Raw genomic sequence first — 23,754 nt, forward strand, 5'->3', positions numbered from 1 at the left:
TACAGGAAGTATAGCACTTGTGTTGATACTATATAAATCATGTAAGGTTGCATCTTTTATTTAGTATGCATTTAATTAGTAAAAGAAAATACTATGCAGTGTTTTCTCCAATATAATTGCTTAGCTGAATTACATTTTAATCTGGATTAATTTTAGATTAATCTTAGTACATGTAATTATCTTTTTTTATTATTATTTGTGTATCCAAAATCCTTGGTGAACTTTCAGAAGAATTTTAATTTGAGGATAATTTCTATTGTTTAAAATACCAGAGAATCATTAAATCAGCAAATTATAAAATTATAGGCCTTTCATCAACCTATCTTTGTGAGGATTCATTCTCAGAAGACATTGTTGAGAAAACCCCAGCATATGCTAGTTATGCATATACTAAAACGACAAATAACAATTATGCAATATACATGTTGCATGTTGGATCTATTATAGCAAGTATTTGCTTGTATTTTTGTTCATTTTTCAGGTTATTTTGCTTTTCTTATTGTGAATGGTTTTATAAACTAAATATTTGTGAAAGAAATCGGCTTAAAATGAATGTGTTTTGCTGTGAACTGAGCAATGTAAATCTTATTTATCATGCTGCCCACCAGAGGAACGAACTATACAGGAATCAAAAACAGAGGAGATCACAGTGTACGAGGAAGTCTATAAAATATCTGACGATGGTGTCACGTGGAAAACTATTCGTAAGGTTACCACGGTAACCCCACAGGGCACCAGCGAACAGACAGAGGTTCTGAAAGGTAGCAATGTGAATTCCCTTTGTCTGTGCTTTCCTCACTTTGTACACAGTTTGCATAGTGGTGGGCTTCTTTCCAGATTCCTCAAACCCAGGTGAACAGTTCATTAACGGCTGGGATTAATATTTTAAATACTGTCTGCCTTCATGAAGGATAACCAACAGACATTGTGCACATATTTTTAATACGGTCCTTGCTTATTAAAACATTGGGAGTGAAGTTGAAAATAAGTTTTGTGGTCTGCAGTTAAATTTTTATGACATTAGAATTTAAACATCGAGTGCAATTTTTACGATATTAGAACCTAAACATCAAGTGCAATTTTTTGTAACATTAGAACCTAAATATCCAGTGCAATATTTTGTGACAGAACCTAAACAAGCAGTGCAATTTTTATGACATTAGAACCTAAACATCCACATTTGAGCCCAGTTCTAAACTGGAAACATTTGACACGCATGGGGCCAGGTATCCATTAAGGTATGCGGACAACTCCCTTGCCCTTCAGTTGTTTAGCTGCTTCAAGACACAGCTTGGGTTATTGTCATGCACATTACCGTTACGCACCTGACCACCTAACAGGTACTTTGCAATGGAATTAACCACACATTAAAGATGTTGTGTATCTGTCTTCACTTAATATTGTTTTTACAGTTTGAATGTTTAAAATCAGGATCTTCAGATATCTTGTTGGTTGAGGCATAATTTGAGATCATAATTTGATTGAAATATTTAATTTAGAAGCTAGGCTAGTTGTTATTGGTCTGAGTGTAATTCAGAGACACTACATGATCTTCAGACATTGTCTGCTGTGTTTGTGGACATGCCATCCAAGAAGTGGGACTTTGAGTTATAACTTACTCAACAGTCTATGACTTTGGCAACAATCACAATGGACCTTCACCTGGTCTCGGGTATATTTCATTAATGCAGTGGTATTTCACACTAGAAATGAAAACCAGCTCTTCATGGGCCACTTGGTAAATCTGAAGAATTGGTTGGGGTTGTTTTTTTGTGTGTGCATTTCAAGTGTTGTAACTGTGTTAATGTCGTCTTCTACAATCTTTAGGTAGTCAAATAACACTATGGCCTGTTACTAGTCTTAATAATACAAGTATTGAGACTGATATCTGTACTCCATGCTGTCTGAGGTGTGATGAAGCTGCTGTTTGAGATGTCAGTGTCATTTTGTCATTCTGTGACAAGATGCTGCTGAGATAGTGAATATAATTTATTGGTTTTCATTCAGTCATTAGGTTAGTTCACAGTGACGTGACAAAACTGCTAGCAAAGAGGGTTGTTGTTGTTTTTTTGTTTTGTTTTTTTAAATCCATGAATACTAACATTCTAATGGAGACGGTGGTTGAATTGGTAATAGTCCCCCTGAATAAGTTGGCAGTTAAAGGAACTATTTTTAGTTTGTAGTCATTAATATGGATTAATCTATTCACTTGTCTTACTATCGGGGTACTATTAAAAACCAATAAAAAGGTTAAAATACACAGCATTATGTTGGTTTTCATTCGAAATACGTTTCACTCAGTTATTTCTTAACGTTTTGGTAGCTGGAAGAAAAAAACAAATTGTTATGTACAGAATGCAGGAAAGACTTCTTATTGAGCTACTGACCAGAAATGTATTGCTTATGCAGATATTTACATTCTATAAGTATAAAATAGTTATAAGAAGGTTTCATTAGTGAAAAACATGTTACAATGTCTACACACTCATAATAGTTCCTTTATACAGTGATAAACTCCTTGAGATGTTGGGAAAAGTGGTCGAGATCAGGTTTACTGTGTTATTAAGTGTTATAACAAAATGTGTTTTGAAAGATGTTAATAAACACTAGAATTATCTTGATTGTGTTTTCAGACTGCATACACTGAACAACAAAAGAAACCGAGTTATGATTAGTTTATAATTAGAACAAGGCTCGATGTTCATTGTGTGGACTGGGAAGCAAACGTTGCTTCTCAAATGTTAAACTGGAAGTAAATGTTAGAAATTGTCAAGCAGTTTGAGAAATGAGTCTTGTTATGACTCGTATGGTAACTTGTTTAACTAGGGAAGGCATGAGACAAACGCCGTACGCGGATAATACCTTACGACTTATCACTTTCCAAAATTAGCAATTCAGGGAACTTTTTTTTTTTTGATTAGCAATATTTCTAGTCAACTGAAAATTGATTAGCAACTGCTGTGTAATGTTTTAAAATTGTGTAGCAAATGTTCTCTGGAATTCTGAATATATCTGGTATACTCTTAAAAATAAGATAGAAAACAAAACCTCCTTGTGTAAGTTGTTATCGAGAAGCACACTGCAATTTGAGTGGCAGTTGCTGCCTGCTCCCTGTTTCGAGCCTTGTAGAATACGCTCAAGTCTGTGAAACGATAAACGGGCGTTTTAACCGGTAATTCTCCTGAATCTCAGTAAGTGTTAAATACTTCTTAAAAAACATATAATTTAATGTTACAGCTGAAACACAATTTAATGTTACAGCTGAAACACAATTTAATGTTACAGCTGAAACATAATTTAATCTTACAGCTGAAACACAATTTAATCTTACAGCTGAAACACAATTTAATCTACAGCTGAAACACAATTTAATCTTACAGCTGAATAATATTTGATTTCTTTTGGTGTTTAGTATACGTACAAGTCTTCTGTGATTGTCACCACCTAACAAAGGTGTAGAGGCTAACAATTTGTTAACAATAAAGAATGTTATTAATGGGTTAAGCTTTCTTTTACTATACATAGTCTTTTATTTGATTGTTCAGTGTAATACCAACATTAGTATAACTGTTACTCTCTTGAAGAGTTGTCGTTTAATACATGTCTGTAATCTTGCCAGTTTTCTTTTTTATTTATTAACAGTATTTATTTTGATCAGCGATATATTCTATGTTTATATTACTGGCTATGTTTGTGTAATATATAATGCTTTGTTTAGTACATGCATTAAAAACTTAGACAATGTGAGATGGTTTAGAACTTTAGGTAGAATAGTTAGTAACTGTTAGAAGAATGTTTTGTTACATGTGTATGTATATAAATGTATTGCTTACATGTGGATATTAATCTTAGGATTTCTAACTATTAAAGCTGTCAGTGTTGTAAAAAAACCTGATATATTTATTTGTATTGTTAACATTCAGCCGGTCACTTTACTTGCAAATAACATAGTATTATGTCTTGTTTTTAAAATTCACTTGATAGTTTAATTTTTGTGTCAGTATTTATATTTTTACTTTTGAGAAATCAAGTACTTTTTTTTTTTAAATCTAAAATTGAAAATATATCTATATGGCACAAAGACAAATATTCTTTGTTCTTTTTTTGTAAATATGTTGTTTTTTTAGGGTTTTTTAACATTAAAATTAAGTTTATCATTTGTTTCTGTAAATTTAAAAAGGTGGATTAAAATTTCATTATAATTTTTATTTCAGGATGCTTTGGCCAAATAAAACAAAAACAAATATAGGTATAACAGTCAAAAGTATTAACATTGTTCATTGGGATACAGCCAAAAAACCCTTTTATTTAGGATTGCCTATTTACCAGTAATCTGTTTTTCTTTTTCAACATAAAAAGTATTAAAAATTAGCACAAATGTTTGTTGTTTTTGTTTTTTCAGAAGAAAGAATTCCTCCAGTGCATGAGAAAGACGTTGAGAAAGCTGCTGAGATTCTACGGACCGAGAGCCAGACGGAAGAAACTGGTGTGTAGAAGCCCTGTGTGACACTTGTTACCATGACAATTAAGATTAGAGCAAATCATTTAGCTTCATGACATTTTGTTTTGGGTAATTTGGTTGGTTAAAAAAGTTAAATTTGTGTTGGGTTAGTTGGTTGGTTGGTTCCATTGCTGAAGAATCTCATTTATAAAATTTTGCTCAAATTAATCCCAAATGACTGCTTCAGTTTTGGTTATGATGGTTTACCAGCTTTTTACCCTCCATTTGCAATACTTGTTTGCAGTTAAAATACGCTGCTTCGTGTTGTTACCCTACTTAATGGATGATTTGTAGCTTGCATGTTTCAACCCAATTGCATGCATTTGTTTTAATGTTATTTATTTTGTTTATTTCGATTTTGTTGCTTATTTTTGTTCATTATGAAAGTAAACATCATGTTAATTCAGTTTTGAAATTTCAAAAGCTTTCATATGTTGCATTGTTTTGGCAAACCATGATGACCTTCAACCAATGTGGTTGTGAATAAAAATGAAATTATTTTGACCATGACAACATTTTAATAAATAATAATTTTACAAAAATGAAGTTTGGAATATATGAATACTATAAATACCATTTACATTGCCATTGTGAAATAAAATTAAATGAATTACTTTACCATGACAAACCATGAAGAATACTTTTTAAAATAGTTAATGTAGTTGTTGGATGAAATGATATACTATTAACATTTACTATAATTGTGGTTGTGAATCATACCACCATTAATTGGACCCTGACAAATTGACTACTGAAACCAGTTATTATGGTTGTAAATTATACCACCATTAATTGGACCATGACAAATTGACTACTGAAACCAGTTATTATGGTTGTAAATTATAAGAAAATGTTTTGTTTGAATGGTGAGAAATTTTGAAAGATTTCATTCATTGTGCTTGTGAATTATAACATATAATCTTTTGAATGACAACCCATGGACATTTGTGGTTGAAAATTGCAAGATAATACCTTTGTATAATGGCGACAGATATAATTGACATTTAACCATTTTGACTATGAATTATAAGATGTGACATTGTTTGAATAATATTGAACAACACTTCACAACGTAGATGTGATTTGATAAAACATGATACAGTTGGATAAACCATGAATGGTATGTAAGTGCTGTGATTGTGAACCATGTTTGTTTTTTAACAAGCCATGACTGACACCATTGTGACATTAACATTCTGGGTATATCAAACGAGGGAAACACGTTCTCTGGGTGTGGGATTGGGGTCAAAACTAAAAGGTAATAATAAACTAATATGAAGAAAAATTTTAAAAGCTAATTTAATTTAATTTGACAAATTTCCTTAAATCTATCAATAATATGAAGTTTGTTATGTAGCCTCCTGTATGTGTGCTTCGTTGTCCTAACCGTGTATGGCATCCATAACCATTCTGATGACTGAGAATTGTCTCAATTGGATACCTCTGCTTCTGTACATGTATTTGTATCATTGTAACTATTGGGGATGGGGAGCAGGATGTAGTCCAGGTGATAGAGCACTTGCCTGAGGTGCTTGAGTTGTAGGACCCATTCCCTGGTGGGGTTTTCCCATCTCAACCAGTGTACCATGACTGGTATATCACAGGCTGTGGTATGTGCTGTCTTGTCTGTGGGAAAGTGCTACTAATGGAAAAATATAGCGGGTTTTCTCTCTAAAACTATGTCAGAATTACCAAAACATCCAATAACTGTTGATCAGTAAATCAGTGTGATGTTGTGGTGGTGTTAAACAGAACAAACTTTATATTAAAGATTGAACAGTCTACATACAACTTGGCTTGTACCCTGAATTCATTTTCTTCCCTGTCAATGTCTGGTTCCACTGAAAGAGATCTGATAGTGTAACTCTTTTATCACCTTAAGATGCAGTGGCCATGATAGTAAGAAGAGTTCACAACGTTCATGTATATTCAGTGAAATCTGTCTAAACCGGATCACTTCGGGGACCTAATATTTATCCAGTTTAAACAGGATCTAGTATTTAGAGGGTAACATTTTAGAATACAGAGTTATTTCCCTTGACATTGGCATCAAATTCGGAACTGTAAACGAACAAGTCCGAGAATTACCAAATGAATGTGACTGTCGGACTAATAATAATGTTGTTATATCCCAAATTTGTTAATGTATCTTTCTTATTTATGAACCAACATTAAAACATGAATAAAAATAAGTTTCATTGTAATTTAGTTTTTACCACAATTAAGGTTCCAAATGACAGATAATTCCACAGGCCTACGCTTAGCCTGTGGTGGCTGAGACATTTTCGTTCTTTCTTAGCAAAATTCAGTGTGTATATTTCTTGCTTCTATCGCAGAAAAGAAAAAAATATATATATATATTTAGTGTATAAAATACAAATTAAGTGTGTGTATTCTACTCTAAATTTAGTTGTTTGTACTATTTTACACTCAGTGTGTCAGTATTTCATTATCAAAGCTCATTGACTAAAAATCAAAGGTGGAAACTCTGTGTGAGTATCTGAGATTGGTCTGAAGATGAAAAGACTGTGGTATTCCATCTGTTGGAAGGAGCATTTGAAAGACTCATTGCTGCTAATCATTGAGAGTAATCTATGTGTAAACAACAGGTTTCTTTTCTCTAAACAGGTGTTGCACTAACTCTATGTCGGCCATGGTTTAAAATGTACTTAGTCATAAAACAAAGATTTTTATTTTCAGTTTTTATAAATAGGTCACAGTAACACAGTCACTGACATCTGAAAACATGTCGCTCAAAACATTCTATGTTAGAAGTCAAAACCAGGCAGTAGTTTGAAAATAAAACACAAAACAAAAATGGAGAAAATACTTTGCAATAATAATGGAAATGTTTATGTGATTAAATGAGATTCTTCACAAGGGTTCTATTTGCTCACATTTTAAACTCATTTATGCAATCTAGTTTTCTAGTAACATGTATGCAAGCTTATTTTTGGTTATTCTATCAATATTTACACCGCGTTGTGATTTTAGTGCAATGTTTTACATTAAGAAACTAAATTGTTTTTACATGTTTCATATTTATTATTAAAGTTGTATATCACTTTTGTACTTGGTTCAATGTGCCATTTCTATAGGTACATGTAATGATTGAAAGTACTTAGTTTAATAGTTAAGTTTTAAAATCATAATACCGTTTTCTTAGCTTTAGCTAATTTTTACCTTGTAGAACATTTCACACATATATAATATTCCCTGCTGTGTTGCTTTATTATTTAGCTTAACTGACTGCAATCATCATATTTCTGTTATCATGAAATAAATGTTGTCATTTAGTTTGAATGGTTGTGGTGTTTTTTTGTTAATTTATATTTATTTTATTTTTAGTTTTTTGGTTTGAATTTGGTGAATGCAGTTTCAAATACACTATGAGTTGTGTCTAAAACATAACACTTGACAGTATTGTGGAGTTAGAAAGAAATACACTTTCAATGAAGGAATATGGCTGCAACCATACTTTTGCTAACCTTAGTGGTAAATATTTCATAAGAAACCTAGGACACTTCTTTAATGCAATGGTAATAATATAGGTGAAATTACTACAAATTAATGGTCATTTTAGACCGAAAAAAGTAAGGTTTAAAACATAATGCATCACACAAATAAAAAGGTTAAAGATGATTTTGGGTTTTTTGGGGGTGGAGGTGTTGAGAGGGAGGGTAAATATTTTGTTTAATTCCGTATTTTTCTTTTTTTTAATTTGGGGTGAGGGATGGGGAATGAATATGAAAGGAAAAGCAAACATTGTGTACATTTTAACTCTAATTTGAAATGTGCTCGTTTGATCCCTTTTATTGATTGTTGGGATGGTGGCACTTTAATCTAAAGAACTGATACAAAATAAACTGTTGTCGTGGGCATTTAACAGGATTGTTTTTTTATTTTTGAGAGTTCAGTTACCAAGGTTGAATAATCTTAGAAGAAGTGTGTGTGTGCACACGTGTGTTTGTGTGTGCGTGTGTGTTTGTGTGTGTGCGCGTGTGCGCGTGTGCATGTTATGGTACTTGTGTGAGATTGATGTAAGGTTTGAATTTAATGGACTCTGTTGCTCATTTTTAAAGACAGTGTTTCCCCCAGGTCCTCATCAGATACAAGGCTACCCACTGATTTCTTTATTTGCACCGTAAATTTGAACAATTTCTTGTCGTGAAAGGTCCATCAAGAAGAAAATCCCAGCAGATTCACATCCATTGTATGCTTGATATGAATTCCATGACTCTTTGTCCACTTAAATTCTTGGGGAAACACTTAAAGGGTTCATACAGGAGTTTATCCTATACCACATTTGTATTGGTTTTAGAGGGTTTTGACATACAACTTAAATATTGACTTTAAAAATGTTGGTGAATAACTTAAGCATTAACTATGACAGGATTACATTTAATCTTAAGTTAACCTGAACTTTAACAGTAGTAGGGTTAACATAAATTTACAATTTAATTATAAAGGATTGATGAGAGGTTTGAGCATTAACTGTACAGGGTTGCCACAATATAAACATTGTCCATTAAAAGATTAAGATATAGACAATAAAAGCATTAGACCTATACGTAAGATTCAAACTTTAAAAATTAAAGATATGAGCATGAAGTGTAAGACTTGAAACTTTAACTGTAAAAGGCTGACGAAAGACTAAAAAATAACTGGAAATGATTGACATATGACTTAAAACAGTCACTTAACACTTCGATGAATGACTTGAGACATTAACTAAAATTCAAGCATTAAGAGGTAACTGATGGATGAAATACTTGAATGTTAACTGATTGATGAAATACTTGATACTTAATTGTCAAGGATTGATGTACGATGTAAAACGTTCATTGTAAAGAGTTCATGAACAACTTCAAACATTAACTGTAAAGGGTTGATGTACGATATAAAACATTAACTGTAAAGGGTTCATGTAAGATGTAAAACATTAACTGTAAAGGGTTTATGTAAGATGTAAAACATTAACTGTAAAGGGTTCATGTAAGATGTAAAACATTAACTGTAAAGGGTTTATGTAAGATGTAAAACATTAACTGTAAAGGGTTCATGTAAGATGTAAAACATTAACTGTAAACTGTAAAGGGTTGATGTAAGATGTAAACATTAACTGTAAAGAGTTGATGTAAGATTTAAAACATTAACTGTAAGGGGTTGATGTAAGATGTGTAGGACCTCATCATCATTCATCTCATTGCCTTGTGGCCTGTCTCTACTTCTCTCTTGTATGTACTCCTTCCTGTACTAATTCAAATGATGCATGTTACGTGACTTGTCTTCATAACAGCTACTTCAGTCGCAGCGAATTTCACTACTAGTACTACATTCTTCTCGTCAAACTTAAAGATGTCATCCTAATCTGTACCAAGGGTAAACTCAGTTTGATGCTGGTTATTCTGTTTGACTGAACTAGTTCTTTTAACCTCAGTTATTCTGTTACAGAACTTTATGCTTAGTTCGACTCAACTACAGTTCTCTTAACCTCTTAACTAATCACATAGTTTTACAATATTCTGTGTTCCACCATGTTAGAGATTTAGTTTATTTGTAATATTTTTATTTTATTTTTTTATTATATGTGCTGGGTAGGAGATCGAAGCTATGCTATAATGATCTGAAAGGATACATGCCTCAGTTGTCACATTGATGTATGCTGTTCCTCTGTTCATCCTTTTATTGCCAGCTCAAACTTGGCAACAGTTCTTTTGCAACTTGGATGCATATTTTTTGCATTACCCCAGTTAAATTTTTTCTTTTCTTGCTTGTTACATTTTTGCAGTTATGCATATGTTGTTTTTATATTTCACTCAGATTTTAAAACAATTACTAATGCTTTGGAATTTTCCTGCTATATGAATTTAGCATATGTTTGTTTCAATCTGAACCACAGAAATCATTTATATTGATGGTTGCATATTTGTAGAACATGAAGCGGGTAAATAGAAAACCATGTATGCGGTTACTGGTTGCTTATAAATTTATCTTGCTAAATATATATTTGTAACGGTGACGTATCAGTCTGTTGTGTTGTTACTAACCATCATTGCTCACTAAGTGCTTGCATCAGCAGAAATAGCATTAAATACCTTTCATTATATTCATATATTGCCTATGGTAGTCATAATTGTTAACTGGTCTTCCATATTAACAAGCTGGCTGGCTGGCTTGTAGAGCAATTGTGGGTATATTGTTTTCCATGTAAGGACTTAATGCAACGTGTGTTTTTATGGTGGATCACAGAATATATTTTCTAACATTTTTTAAGCCTAGGAGAGCATCACCAGATTCTTTGTGTGCAGTATCATTTTTCAAAGTTGATATGTATCTGCATGGCTAACAACTGTTCTGATTATTTTCTGTCTTGAAAGCTTTATTAATTTGATATTAATCTGCAATTTTTGCATTAGTTTAGATAATTCCAGTGTTGCCTTAGTTTCACAGATTTTTTGCTTAAGTTTGCCATTTGACTTATGCCTGTGTGACTGCCTTGCCTGCCTGTGGCATGACCTAACGCTTCTCAAACCATGGACTACCATCTGAGCATTGTGTGGTATACAATAACCTACTAAACTTTCAGACCTCGTTGCTGGAGGCCAAGAATGGACTTCTCAGCACCATGAAGGTGTCCAACTGGAAAATGTCCAATTTGCTCCAAAAGACCGGGTTGCTCATGTACCTCAAAGCACGGGTCTGGCTTCTCCGGGCTCCGCGGATCAGATTGTCAGTCCTAGTTCTGATGGTTCCTACCATGATGGCCCATCTTCTGTTCCTGAGCCGGTCATGCCAGATGGTTTTGTACCTGTCAGACATTCAGATGATGAGGGAGAGCATCCACCAAAACATGTTCACAGGCATGTCTCATTCGAAGATGAAATACCCGAAAGTGAAAGAGGTTTATTTACAACAGAGCAACCAATCAAATCCATGATGGCTGTAGGAGAACCAATCACTGAAGAGCTGGAACCTATTTCAGTAAACGTGGAAGCTGAGCAGCCAGTGAAATCTTTGTTTGAACCACACCCAGAAAAATATGAGCTTGAGTTGAAGCCTGAGTCGTATAATGACAAAGACTCTGAGATACTGGTAGGGAAACTTGAACCAGAGAGAGATGAACTTGAGTTAAAGCCTGAGTCGTACAAAGACAAAGACTCTGAGATACTGGTAGGGAAACCTGAACCAGAGAGAGATGATTTCCAGCCTGAGTCATATAAAGACAAAGACTCTGAGATACTGGTAGGGAAACTTGAACCAGAGAGAGATGATTTCCAGCCTGAGTCATATAAAGACAAAGACTCTGAGAAACTGGTAGGAAAACTGGAACCAGAGAGAGATGAGCTTGAGTTAAAGCCTGAGTCATATAAAGACAAAGACTCTGAGATACTGGTAGGGAAACCTGAACCAGAGAGAGATGATTTCCAGCCTGAGTCGTATAAAGACAAAGACTCTGAGATACTGGTAGAGAAACTTGAACCAGAGAGAGATGATTTCAAGCCTGAGTTGTATAAAGACAAAGACTCTGAGTTACTGGTAGGGAAACCTGAACCAGAGAGAGATGAGCTTGAGATAAAGCCTGAGTCATATAAAGACAAAGACTCTGAGATACTGGTAGGGAAACCTGAACCAGAGAGAGATTATTTCAAGCCTGAGTCGTATAAAGACAAAGACTCTGAGTTACTGGTAGGGAAACCTGAACCAGAGAGAGATGAGCTTGAGTTAAAGCCTGAGTCGTATAAAGACAAAGACTCTGAGATACTGGTAGGGAAACCTGAACCAGAGAGAGATGATTTCAAGCCTGAGTTGTATAAAGACAAAGACTTTGAGTTACTGGTAGGGAAACCTGAACCAGAGAGCGATGATTTCCAGCCTGAGTCATATAAAGACAAAGACTCTGAGATACTGGTAGGAAAACTGGAACCAGAGAGAGATGAGCTTGAGTTAAAGCCTGAGTCGTACAAAGACAAAGACTCTGAGATACTGGTAGGGAAACCTGAACCAGAGAGAGATGATTTCCAGCCTGAGTCATATAAAGACAAAGACTCTGAGATACTGGTAGGGAAACTTGAACCAGAGAGAGATGATTTCCAGCCTGAGTCATATAAAGACAAAGACTCTGAGAAACTGGTAGGAAAACTGGAACCAGAGAGAGATGAGCTTGAGTTAAAGCCTGAGTCGTATAAAGACAAAGACTCTGAGATACTGGTAGGAAAACTGGAACCAGAGAGAGATGAGCTTGAGTTAAAGCCTGAGTCATATAAAGACAAAGACTCTGAGATACTGGTAGGGAAACCTGAACCAGAGAGAGATTTCCAGCCTGAGTCGTATAAAGACAAAGACTCTGAGATACTGGTAGGGAAACTTGAACCAGAGAGAGATGATTTCCAGCCTGAGTCATATAAAGACAAAGACTCTGAGAAACTGGTAGGAAAACTGGAACCAGAGAGAGATGAGCTTGAGTTAAAGCCTGAGTCGTATAAAGACAAAGACTCTGAGATACTGGTAGGAAAACTGGAACCAGAGAGAGATGAGCTTGAGTTAAAGCCTGAGTCATATAAAGACAAAGACTCTGAGATACTGGTAGGGAAACCTGAACCAGAGAGAGATGACTTTCCAGCCTGAGTCGTATAAAGACAAAGACTCTGAGATACTGGTAGAGAAACTAGAACCAGAGAGAGATGATTTCAAGCCTGAGTCGTATAAAGACAAAGACTCTGAGTTACTGGTAGGGAAACCTGAACCAGAGAGAGATGAGCTTGAGTTAAAGCCTGAGTCGTATAAAGACAAAGACTCTGAGATACTGGTAGGGAAACCTGAACCAGAGAGAGATGATTTCAAGCCTGAGTCGTATAAAGACAAAGACTCTGAGTTACTGGTAGGGAAACCTGAACCAGAGAGAGATGAGCTTGAGTTAAAGCCTGAGTCGTATAAAGACAAAGACTCTGAGTTACTGGTAGGGAAACCTGAACCAGAGAGAGATGAGTTAGATTTTAAACCTGAGATGAGACATGAACCTTCTGATGATGAATACCATATGCAGGACACTGATAAAGCAGCTGGAAGTCCAGATCAACCAGATGAAGTCACGTATGAAGATGATATTAAGAAGCCTGGCATCATGCAAGTGGAACCATCTCTTGTGGGTCTTGTTGATGAAAAGGACAGTCAATTGGAAAAGCCAGATGGTACTACCTATAGAGAAATGGGAAAGCAGAAAGAGCTTGATACTATCCCAACACCAGTAGAACCAGCTGATGACGGAAAGGACAGCAGTGTAGATAAACCAGATGCTGTTAGAGATCAAAGAGTGGATGTGGAGGATGATTCTAAGCAGACTATCCCCGCTGAAGCTGGATCCTTTATTGATAGAAAAGAGTGTAGTTTGGAAGAGCTAGCTGCAACTACAACTAAACCACCAGTAGATGTGGATGATGGCATCACAAAGGAGGCGAAACCTGCAGTAGTTGACAGAGATGGAGAGCAGGAGGCTCCAGCGTTTGGGGAAGCAGCAGCTGGTGATTTCATTGATAGGCGTGAGGAGAGGGTAGAATTGCTAACCGAGGTAATATCAGCGAGAGATGAGGTTCAACCAATAACAACCGGCCTGCCTCTTGCACCTGGTGATTACTCGGATGAAATGGTTCACCCCGAAGGGGAAGAGGACGGTCTCCCAGGCGATGAAGCAGAAGAAGGTATTGGTGTCAATAAGTAATGGGCAGTCACAACTGAAAACTGTTTATTCTCTCACAGAATGGGTCTTTGGGAAGACTGCATTTGGTTTATTGGGGTTTTTTTTAGATAAGGGTTAATAGCATGAAAATGTTTCATATTTTAACAATTTTATTTAAAAAATGTTTGGGCATGAAAGCAATAAGTTGTTTCCTTGTTCAAAAATGGTTATTTTATTTAAGAATGATTAATGTTTGCCAACAGAATGACTAATATTATTTGTGAATATTATTTGTTTTGTGTCTTAAAAAGGAAAAGAAAAAGAAAATTATTAATATGTGAAGTTCAATAGAAAAACAAAATTGAATGAATAATGCTAAAGTTAAACAGTTTGACACACATAACAGTTTGTCCCTTTATTTTGGCATGTGCACACACCTTTTGCATGACCATTTATTTTGTTTGTCTTTATGTTTGTGACAGGTCATTAAACACATTCATTTAATGGGGATATTGGATACAGTATTGTAGATTTCGTTTTCTTTTCTTTTATATGTGATGATCATGTTGCTACTGGGGGATTTAATTTTGCAGTTTTAATATTTGTGACAATTCAACATTTTAAAATTAAGCAGACTTATGCACTTATTGCTGTTGGAAATAGAATAAAAATGATTTTCTTATATATTAAACAGACAAGTAAATATCTATTTAATGATAGTCTACCTAATTTAGTGTTTACTTGTTTTGGGTCTCATTGATGTACAAGGTGGTGTTTACTCTTGAAATTAAAAGAAATATGTTAGTAAACAGGTGATTTGTGCTCTTTATTGGAACATACTATAAAATATTTTGATCAACATATATCAATTTCATTGCTGTTACAATATGTGAGGGACCGTTGCTGATGATGGTTTACCCCTATTCCCCTCCAACACAAAATATTTGTAGACATTTATAAGTAACTTTTGAGCAAAACTGTCAAGAACCATTTTGTGTTTGTGATCTATCATCTATTATACTGGTATTAAAGGTGCTATCTCAAAGTTGCATAATGACAGCTATTGCAAATCATGTTTTTATTAAATTTTGCTATAACATTTAAAGGCTACACCTTTAACTATATACCCATCAATGACTATAGGAAATAATTTTATCTGCTAGTAGAAAATACATTTTTATTGGAGAATCTTTATCACAAACAGATGCTCACATATAACTTCTGATATAGCACCTTTAAGTGGTTGTAAGATTGTGTAAATTTCTAATGTACTTATATTGAATTTATATTCACTAAATATGCTGGTCATAATTAATTTATGCTGCAATTTAAAATAATCAGTTAATTGCAGTTTTAAAAGTTTGTTTAAGGGTAAATGAAATTGACACATATCGATCAAAATGTGTTATAGTCTGTTCCAATAAAGGTCACAAATCTCCTGTTTACTGACATCTTTATTTTAATTTCAAGAGTAAACACCACCTTGTACATCAATGAGAGCCCAAACAAGTAAATGCTAAATTAGGTAGAGTATTTATATAGTTAAATAGGTATTTATAAAATATTTACTTGTCAGTTTAATATGAAAGAAATAATTGATGAAAATTATTTTCATTCTATTTAACGACACTACTTTAGTACATATCTAGTGTTATTTGAATGTCAGAAAAAGAAGAAAGATTTTTTTCTGATAAAATACTTCCATATTTCTGTTATAAAATACTTCCATATTTCTGTTATAAAATACTTCCATATTTCTGTTATAATTATGACTCATGTACAAATTTGATTGTGGATTTTGTCCCAAGCAAATAGTTCTTAAAATACAACCATATAGAAAATCAAAACAAACATTTGAGGTTAAAATTTGAGAAAACTATGTCCACGTAAATATTTATTTGCCAAGAAAAAAAAATATGATCATTTTTTGAAATATAAATGGAATTTAAATGTGGTTATAGCAGAAATATAAAGGTTAAAATTTCATTATTATTTAGCCAATTTTTTCTTTGATTTTATTTATTTTTGACTTTTGAAATCTAGACAGATTGAAATTTTAAAAATCTTTTTATAATTATAAACTACTGGTACACTTGTGTGTTATGAGTGGATGGAGATTGAGGGGATGAAATGGTGGACATGTAGTGTTGTGTGATTGTTTGGGGTTAATTGCTATGAAATACAATGATAAGTGTGTTGTTATTGATCATGTTCATCACATTCCAACAAATAGATTTGCTGTAACTTGAAATATTATGTGTGAATCTGATTTGCGGCTTGTGGTAAGTTTTTACAGTAAGTTAGAACTGTGATGATGGCTCATCACTTCAAACAGAAACTCACACTCACACCATCAAATCCAACAGCAGTCTTTAGGTATCTCTTTGTAAGTCATGTCCTCTGCCAAGTCTCTAATGGTTGTTTATGACCTTCTCTAATGGCTGTTTATAAACCTTTATCAAACTTGTTAACTTCAGGATCACATATTGAGTCAGGACTTGGGGTGGGTTTTATATTTTTGTTGGGTTTTTTTTTTGGGGGGGGGGGGGGTCTTTCTGTGGATGGGGGTTTTTTTTGTTTGTTTTTTATTCTCTGGTAACTCATTATTTCTACCAATGTTGTTTTTGTTTTTTACCACCTTATGAAACTTGCTACATTCTGGTAGATTATGATCTTGTATTTGCCATATTTGATATTTGGCAATGAGAGCCAATACTTTCGTGACCAGTAACAACCTTCCACTTGTCTTACTGGGTCCACAGGTTTAATGTCAGACATGTTATTTAAATAGAAACACGTGTGTTTATTTTGGCTTCAATGTGAACCTCATTCCAAAATATAATTCAACACCATGTTTCTTAATAGCAACTTTTTAAACAATGTCCTGGGGTATTGTATACAATTGTTGGCTGCATCAATAAAATAGACATAAGAGGCCTCTGGATTTTACAGAATTCCTGGCTGTAAGTGCTACCTCAAAACTTCGTGATCTTGATTTTAATTTTTTTTTTTTTAAATTATGATAAAATAAATAGAAAGTGATCCCATGATTATCGTTGTAAATATTCACATTAAGAAACCCTGGTGGGTAAAATATTCTTTTCTATTCTTTTCCATGTCTTTAATATATTGTCACTGCTGTACATAAGCATACAGGGCATCTCTTCATAAAAAGGCTATAAGATTGTACAAGAGGTAAAAGCACTGGTCTGTCATCTAGTTACTCTAGTACCAGAGGTTTATCAGAAAGACCCATGATTGTGAAACTTAACATAAGCTGAATACATTTACATTAGGATCCCAGGATTTCTGCCAGAAAATCATTTGAGGATACGTAATAAAAACAAACAGACCTTAAGTGCCTCTGCTAGATGTTTATGGCTTTGAAATGCTTTGAAAATAGACACTGCATGCATTTCATGCTCTTTGACAAATTTTAAACAGCAAAAAGATTATACAATTATATCTATTAATTTCCAAGAATTTGGATATGTAATGTTTACCCTTTTGTACCAACTGGCAGAAACCCTGAATCCATACTTCAGATTTAAGCCTAATTACAAATATTTCATAATCACAGGTTTAGGAATATCTGAAGATGAAAAAAGAATTAAATTAATATTTGGCAAATACATACACATACCAGTAAAGAAATTCAGATATGCAGTAGAAAGATTATATCTCTGCATTTTCGAGGTGTTGAGATGAAATGTTCAATTAAACACACACACACACACACACACACACATATACACACACACACGCACATACATACACACACACATGCACATACACACACACACACACACACATGCACATACATACATACATACATACACACACATACATACACACAAACACACACACACACACTTGTATAAACAAGCATGAGTGAAACCTTGAATGGATCATCTTCCCCCATCCCTACAAGGATACTGATATACGTTAAGGCAAAAAGGTTATTCAGACATTCAGATTCACAGATTTCTGTGAATTCATTCAGCATCAGGTTTATTTATGATAAAACATTGAGACAGGATAATGGGTATTGTTTCTTTAAATGTATAGATTATCATTTTCTTACACTGTCATGGCTGTCAAACATCTTTTGACTTGTGTAGAAATTAAATCAAAAGTAGGAGATTTGATAACTTGCATGACCCTCTTTTTATTCCATTCATACTTTGAAGAGCTAATTACTAAATTTCTGCATGCATCTGTTGTCAGAATGCAGCTATCTCTTTACACTGTTTAATTTAACTGTGAATGTCTGAATTACCTAGGGCTCCAATACACAGACATATATCAGTTTGCAGTGATGGCACCACCGTCTTTTCTTAATATTTATCTTGTCGACTTAAACACTTTTCCTACTTACAGCCATCAAACTCGGTACAAAATTGCATTGTATCAGTCCTTCACATTTGAAAATACCAGGCGAGTGATAAATCACTCCTCATAAGCTCCAGGCGAGTGATTTGCAATATATAGGAAAGATCTTGAGTAAAGCTTGCACATACTGACACAAAGAAGTTTTGACTAGCACACATTCAGCACTGTTCAAACACGAGTTGGCTGTGGTTAAAGCAGCGGTTTGTCAAATATCGAGCTGAAATGGAGGCTTGCTGAAACCATCTTTTAGGTGGACGATTAAAAGCACTTCTGAGATAAAATTAGTATGTGTTTAAGGATGCAAGTGTGATCGCTCACCTCGGATGTGAAGGACTGATTCATTAAATATGAGATAATAAAAAGTTGGCAAGTTTATATACAGTATAATAAGTATAAAATATTTATATTGATTGGCTTGAATTTTGCTTGGTTATGATAATTCACATTTAAATATTTCACAGTACATGAATGGATACATTAAAAACATCGCCATTTGATATGTTAACTCAAATGTCATACCAGATGATGGGTCAAATTGTATCTCAGTATGATGGGTTATTTGAGTTATCATTTCAAACGGTCAGATTCTATGACAAGACACAGTTAGTTAATTCAAATGTAGTTTGACATGGTCATGCAGGTACCACATGGTTAAACAATTCAAATGTCATACCACATGGTTAAATAATTCAAATGTCATACCACATGATTAAATAATTCAAATGTCATACCACATGGTTAAATAATTCAAATGTCACATACCACATGGTTAAATAATTCAAATGTCACATACCACATGGTTAAATAATTCAAATGTCATATACCACATGATTATTAAATAATTGAGATGTCATACCACATGACTGTTAATACAATATTTGTACAGCAACATTGGTCAATTTAAACATGATTCTTTATGGTTGGTTAAACAGATTTCTTAGCCATATACTACACCTTAAAATTTGGTAGCTGACAAAGGATGTACGTAACCAAGCTATTTTAGCATAAATAAGTTTTCATACCTTACAAAGGATGTACGAAACCAAGCTATGTTAGCATAAATCAGTTTTCATGAGACTCACAAGTACACATAGCTCGAGATGGTCAAGAAGACCATGATGGTCATTGGAATCATTTTCTTCTGTGGCATGTGAAGAAACAGGATTTTTTTTATCAGTGTCCAAACCAAACATCAAAGTAACCATATATTTGACTTGGCAGCAAAGTAATAGACACAGAAGCGAATGCAAGCTTTTGTTTTAGAGAGAGGGTGCAACATTTAAAAAGAACACATATAGTATTTAGACATGGGGTGAATTGTTTAAAAAGAGCACCTGCAGTATTCAAAAGTACTATAATGTGTGCATTATACATACAGCAATCTACCCCAGAAATACATATACCAAGCCCACCAAGCTATTACATGTTCCCACTAAAAGCAAATAAATAACAGATGTTGGGGGCACTTTACATTCACTTGGGGGTGCACACCACCAGCACCCTCCCACTGGTCTGGGTGTGAGACATAGTTTTTGCAAAAATGTCATAAATTAAATGTTTGTTTCCTCTCATAACCATTTTCTCCAACCTTGCTTTAAATGCTTTAAACTTCATCATTTCATCAAGCATTCATATACAAGCATGACCTAATTTGCATGACTATTTCATGGAATTTACATACAATTAAAAAATATATCTATATATATATTTTTTGTTTGTTTTATTGCCATCAAGTATGCATACATGTAGTTAAACTAAATTGTCACACTTGTAAGTATTACAAATGAATCTTTATGCATACAGTGACAAACAACACTTAAATATAAAGTCCATTTTAAAACACAAAAATGTAGAATAGATACTTTATTGATTTTGAGCAATGGTATATTGCTCTGTTTTACTAATCAACATATAGCATGCTGACACAGACAATCCTAACATCTTGGCTATTATGCTCTAGATTAGGACTTAATAAGTTGGCTTCATTTTATCAGCCATTTTATCTTGTATTTCCTAGCTGATCACCAGATCAGTTGGTAGATAACAGTTTGTTTAAAGAACAAGCCGTATGCAGTCGCACTTTACCACAATGTCTCTATCTGGTAACTGTATTCTGTTTATGACAGGACTAAAATGACTGTAACCTTTTAACTCCATCAATCATACTTCAGTGTTTGAAACATATTCACCAAATTATTAGCACTTTTTTTGTTTTCTTGTTAGTAGTATTTTAGTGTGTTTTGAAGTAGTTTTAACTACAGACAAGATGCACATGAACTGAAACTTAATATAGACGGTGTAGTTTGTTAACATCAGTCACTGCATGTAGACATCTGTATTGTAGGTTCCGTATTGTATCAGTAGTCTCCATTTACAGTCACTGTATTTAAGTATGGAATATTTAAGACGTGTATTCGGTTATACTTTAAAGCTGCAATCTATCCTCACTATCCACTAATATCTTTACTAATTCAGATATAAAAAACAACAAAAACTCACAGAATTTGTTTTATTAAATAGTGTATGTTTTTGCTGTCAATGCATGTCATTAATTGTGTATTCAACTCATATTGTTACCATTTTGAACACTAAAAACCCCCAGTTATAATATTGTATTATATCTAAATGCAGTGGACGTTATATATAGAAATATTTTCCTCTTAAGGCAATAAGTTGTCTTTCTGCTTTCTACACACATTCATGTGATCTACTACATTGAAAATCTGTACTGGCATCCCACAATGAGGTATCAATTTCACTAAAACTGCTTTTGAATGTGACCCCGATTGTAAAATAAAGTAAGATCTGACTAACAGGAATCAAAGAATGATATGCCAGTGACAAAAACCTATTGATTTAAAATACATCCAGATTGCAGCTGTAATTGTACGTAGACTGGGTCTCTTAGTGACGATTCCAGATTGGCTTCTTACATGGTATTGAGACACTTAGGTTCTGGTTTCTCATTGCTTTCAGGAAGGGGTTCAGGCTGCTAGAACAGTTCAGGCCTGTGGGAACAATATCTGAGGGTGGGGTGGGGTGGGGGGTGGGGGGGGGGGGGTGGGCGCACACAATCTCTACTAAAGAGGGACACAAGCCAATGTTTATCTTTATATAGAGTAGGAAAACCCCCCAACATTTTCATCCTCATGTTGGGGTGGTGGGGGCACATGCCACCTCCACCCTTATGCCCCAGTTTCTACAGGTCTAGAAGTGTAGCTGATTAACATTGTTCTAGAACGGGTCATTTGCCAGTGAAACTAGTCCTTTCCAGCTTCATGCATGGAATTTTCTGGGGGTTGTGTTTTTAGATGCAGTCAGGGACAGTGTCAAATTTTAATTTAATTTCCATGGCTTGATTTTAAACTAATTACTACTTGTCATTGCAGTGCTAGAGTTGTAGTTGCATTTCTGTGCTAAACTTCATATCTCGTGGTTGAAGAGTGGCCCCTCTAACTTCCCTAAATCGGATTGCTCTAATACACTTACATGTGTGTGGTTTATTTTTAAAACTCTTTCATTCTAATACAGTTTCATGTTCCAGCAGCCTAACAATAGTCACTAAACATGGCTTTCTTTGGATTTCCTTCAATTGTTGCAAATGGTTCATCACTTGCATGTAGAAGTAACGTGTTTTGAACATCTACTAATTGGAGTGACTGTTAACAAGTTTGTGCCTGTTTGCTTTGTGTTCTGTTTGCTAGTTACAAAACTTAACTGTAGTGGCTTGGTAGTTTGTTCTTAGATCAATAGTCATGTTATTTATTACAGTTAGACATTGTTTGCAGCAACTTGTCCTTAGTAACAGTTTGATCCAGTTCCTTAATGGTGTCGACTAACAATACCTCATGCCAATTTGGTCTATTCCAGTCTTTGATTCTAGTCTACAATCTGATGAATCTTACTATGAAGAAGTCCTCCCTGATGGTACAGTAGTTCGACATCGCAAAATCCGTACCCCAAGTAAAACAGGTTCATCTGACAGTAACATCATGGAACTTGTAGAAAGTGAAGGACCACCTGTGCTGGAAACAAAGGAAGAAACCCGTCAAGAGGTTCTTCCTGATGGAACCGTACATATGACCCACATAGTGAGACGCCACTCGGTAAAACACATTCGAAAGAGTCTGATGTCTGAAACGGGTGAGGAGGAGGTGCAAGAGGACGACCAGGTTTCAAAAACCGTAGCTGAAGATATTATTGAAACATTTGACGAGCCTCCGCGATGTATCCAGGAGGAAGAAGATGTTGTGCAGGTTCTTGACGATGGCCGTGTGGTCAAGAGGCATGTCATCATGAACAGAATGGTCCATCACATCAAAACTAAGCATCAGTCCTTTGACGAGACTACGGGTGTTTTTGAGGAAGAGTATGAGATTGATGAAGCCATCCCTGGGACAGAGTCTGCCTTCATAGCAGGAATGGATACACCATCGGATCTGTCAGAGACTGATGAAGATGAGGAACTGGAGGGCAATCTGGAGGCTGACATTGGAGAAGTGGAACAGGTTCTCGATGATGGCACCATCATCACCAGGAGGCTGATAGCCAGTGAAGAAGTCCGAAAAGTCCGCTCAAGGTCTGGATCCATTGACGAGACCTTAGAACAGCGGTTTGTAAGCGAGGAAGAAGTTGCTCCCAGCCCTCGATCCCACTCACCTATTGCTGAAATAGGTCGGGATAATGCCTCACAGGTCATCGGTCTGTTTGAGTCACAGCATGAAACTGTTCAGACCAAGTTCACCACCGCTCATCTGGAGGAGAAACGATCCAAGGAAGCCATCGAACAAAGCATCAGTGTTGTCGAAGACCTGCTCAGGAAAGGAGCCATTCAAGCAGAGGGCACTGAAAGTTCTGTGGACCGTGGAGAGCAATTTATGCACAGGTCTGTTCACCAGATTACACCTGATGGAAGTTCAGTCGATGCCCAGGCTGAAAGTTCTGTGGATCCTGCGACAGGTAACATTTTAGCTTTGGTTAGAGAATAGTCTAGCTTTTGGAACCGATGGATGGTGATGGTTTCAGGTTTTATGTGTGGTGATGACTGTATATACCTGGTAGCTGGATATGCGACCTCTTAGATTTGCAGTGCTTTGCCGTGAGTGATATGTTGGTGTGTGTATGGTTTACATGTGTCTGTAATCTCATTTTGTTGTGAGTGGATGAGTGTCTGATAATACTATAG

At 34.8% G+C, this 23,754-nt stretch overlaps 1 protein-coding gene across 7 annotated transcripts in view; it reads left to right on the forward strand.

Annotated features, from left to right (window-relative positions):
• Positions 1 to 23,754, forward strand: part of LOC121379261 (ankyrin-2-like) — a 253,747-nt gene that overhangs the window by 186,105 nt on the left and 43,888 nt on the right. For all 7 annotated transcript variants that reach the window (XM_041507782.1, XM_041507784.1, XM_041507783.1 and 4 more), the window contains 3 exons: positions 609 to 761; positions 4,403 to 4,486; positions 22,440 to 23,528. In XM_041507782.1, the coding sequence (XP_041363716.1) occupies positions 609 to 761; positions 4,403 to 4,486; positions 22,440 to 23,528 (1,326 nt within the window). The remainder of the gene's footprint in view (positions 1 to 608; positions 762 to 4,402; positions 4,487 to 22,439; positions 23,529 to 23,754) is intronic.

Source organism: Gigantopelta aegis, chromosome 8 (assembly GCF_016097555.1).
Source record: "Gigantopelta aegis isolate Gae_Host chromosome 8, Gae_host_genome, whole genome shotgun sequence".
NCBI lineage: Eukaryota > Metazoa > Mollusca > Gastropoda > Neomphalida > Peltospiridae > Gigantopelta > Gigantopelta aegis.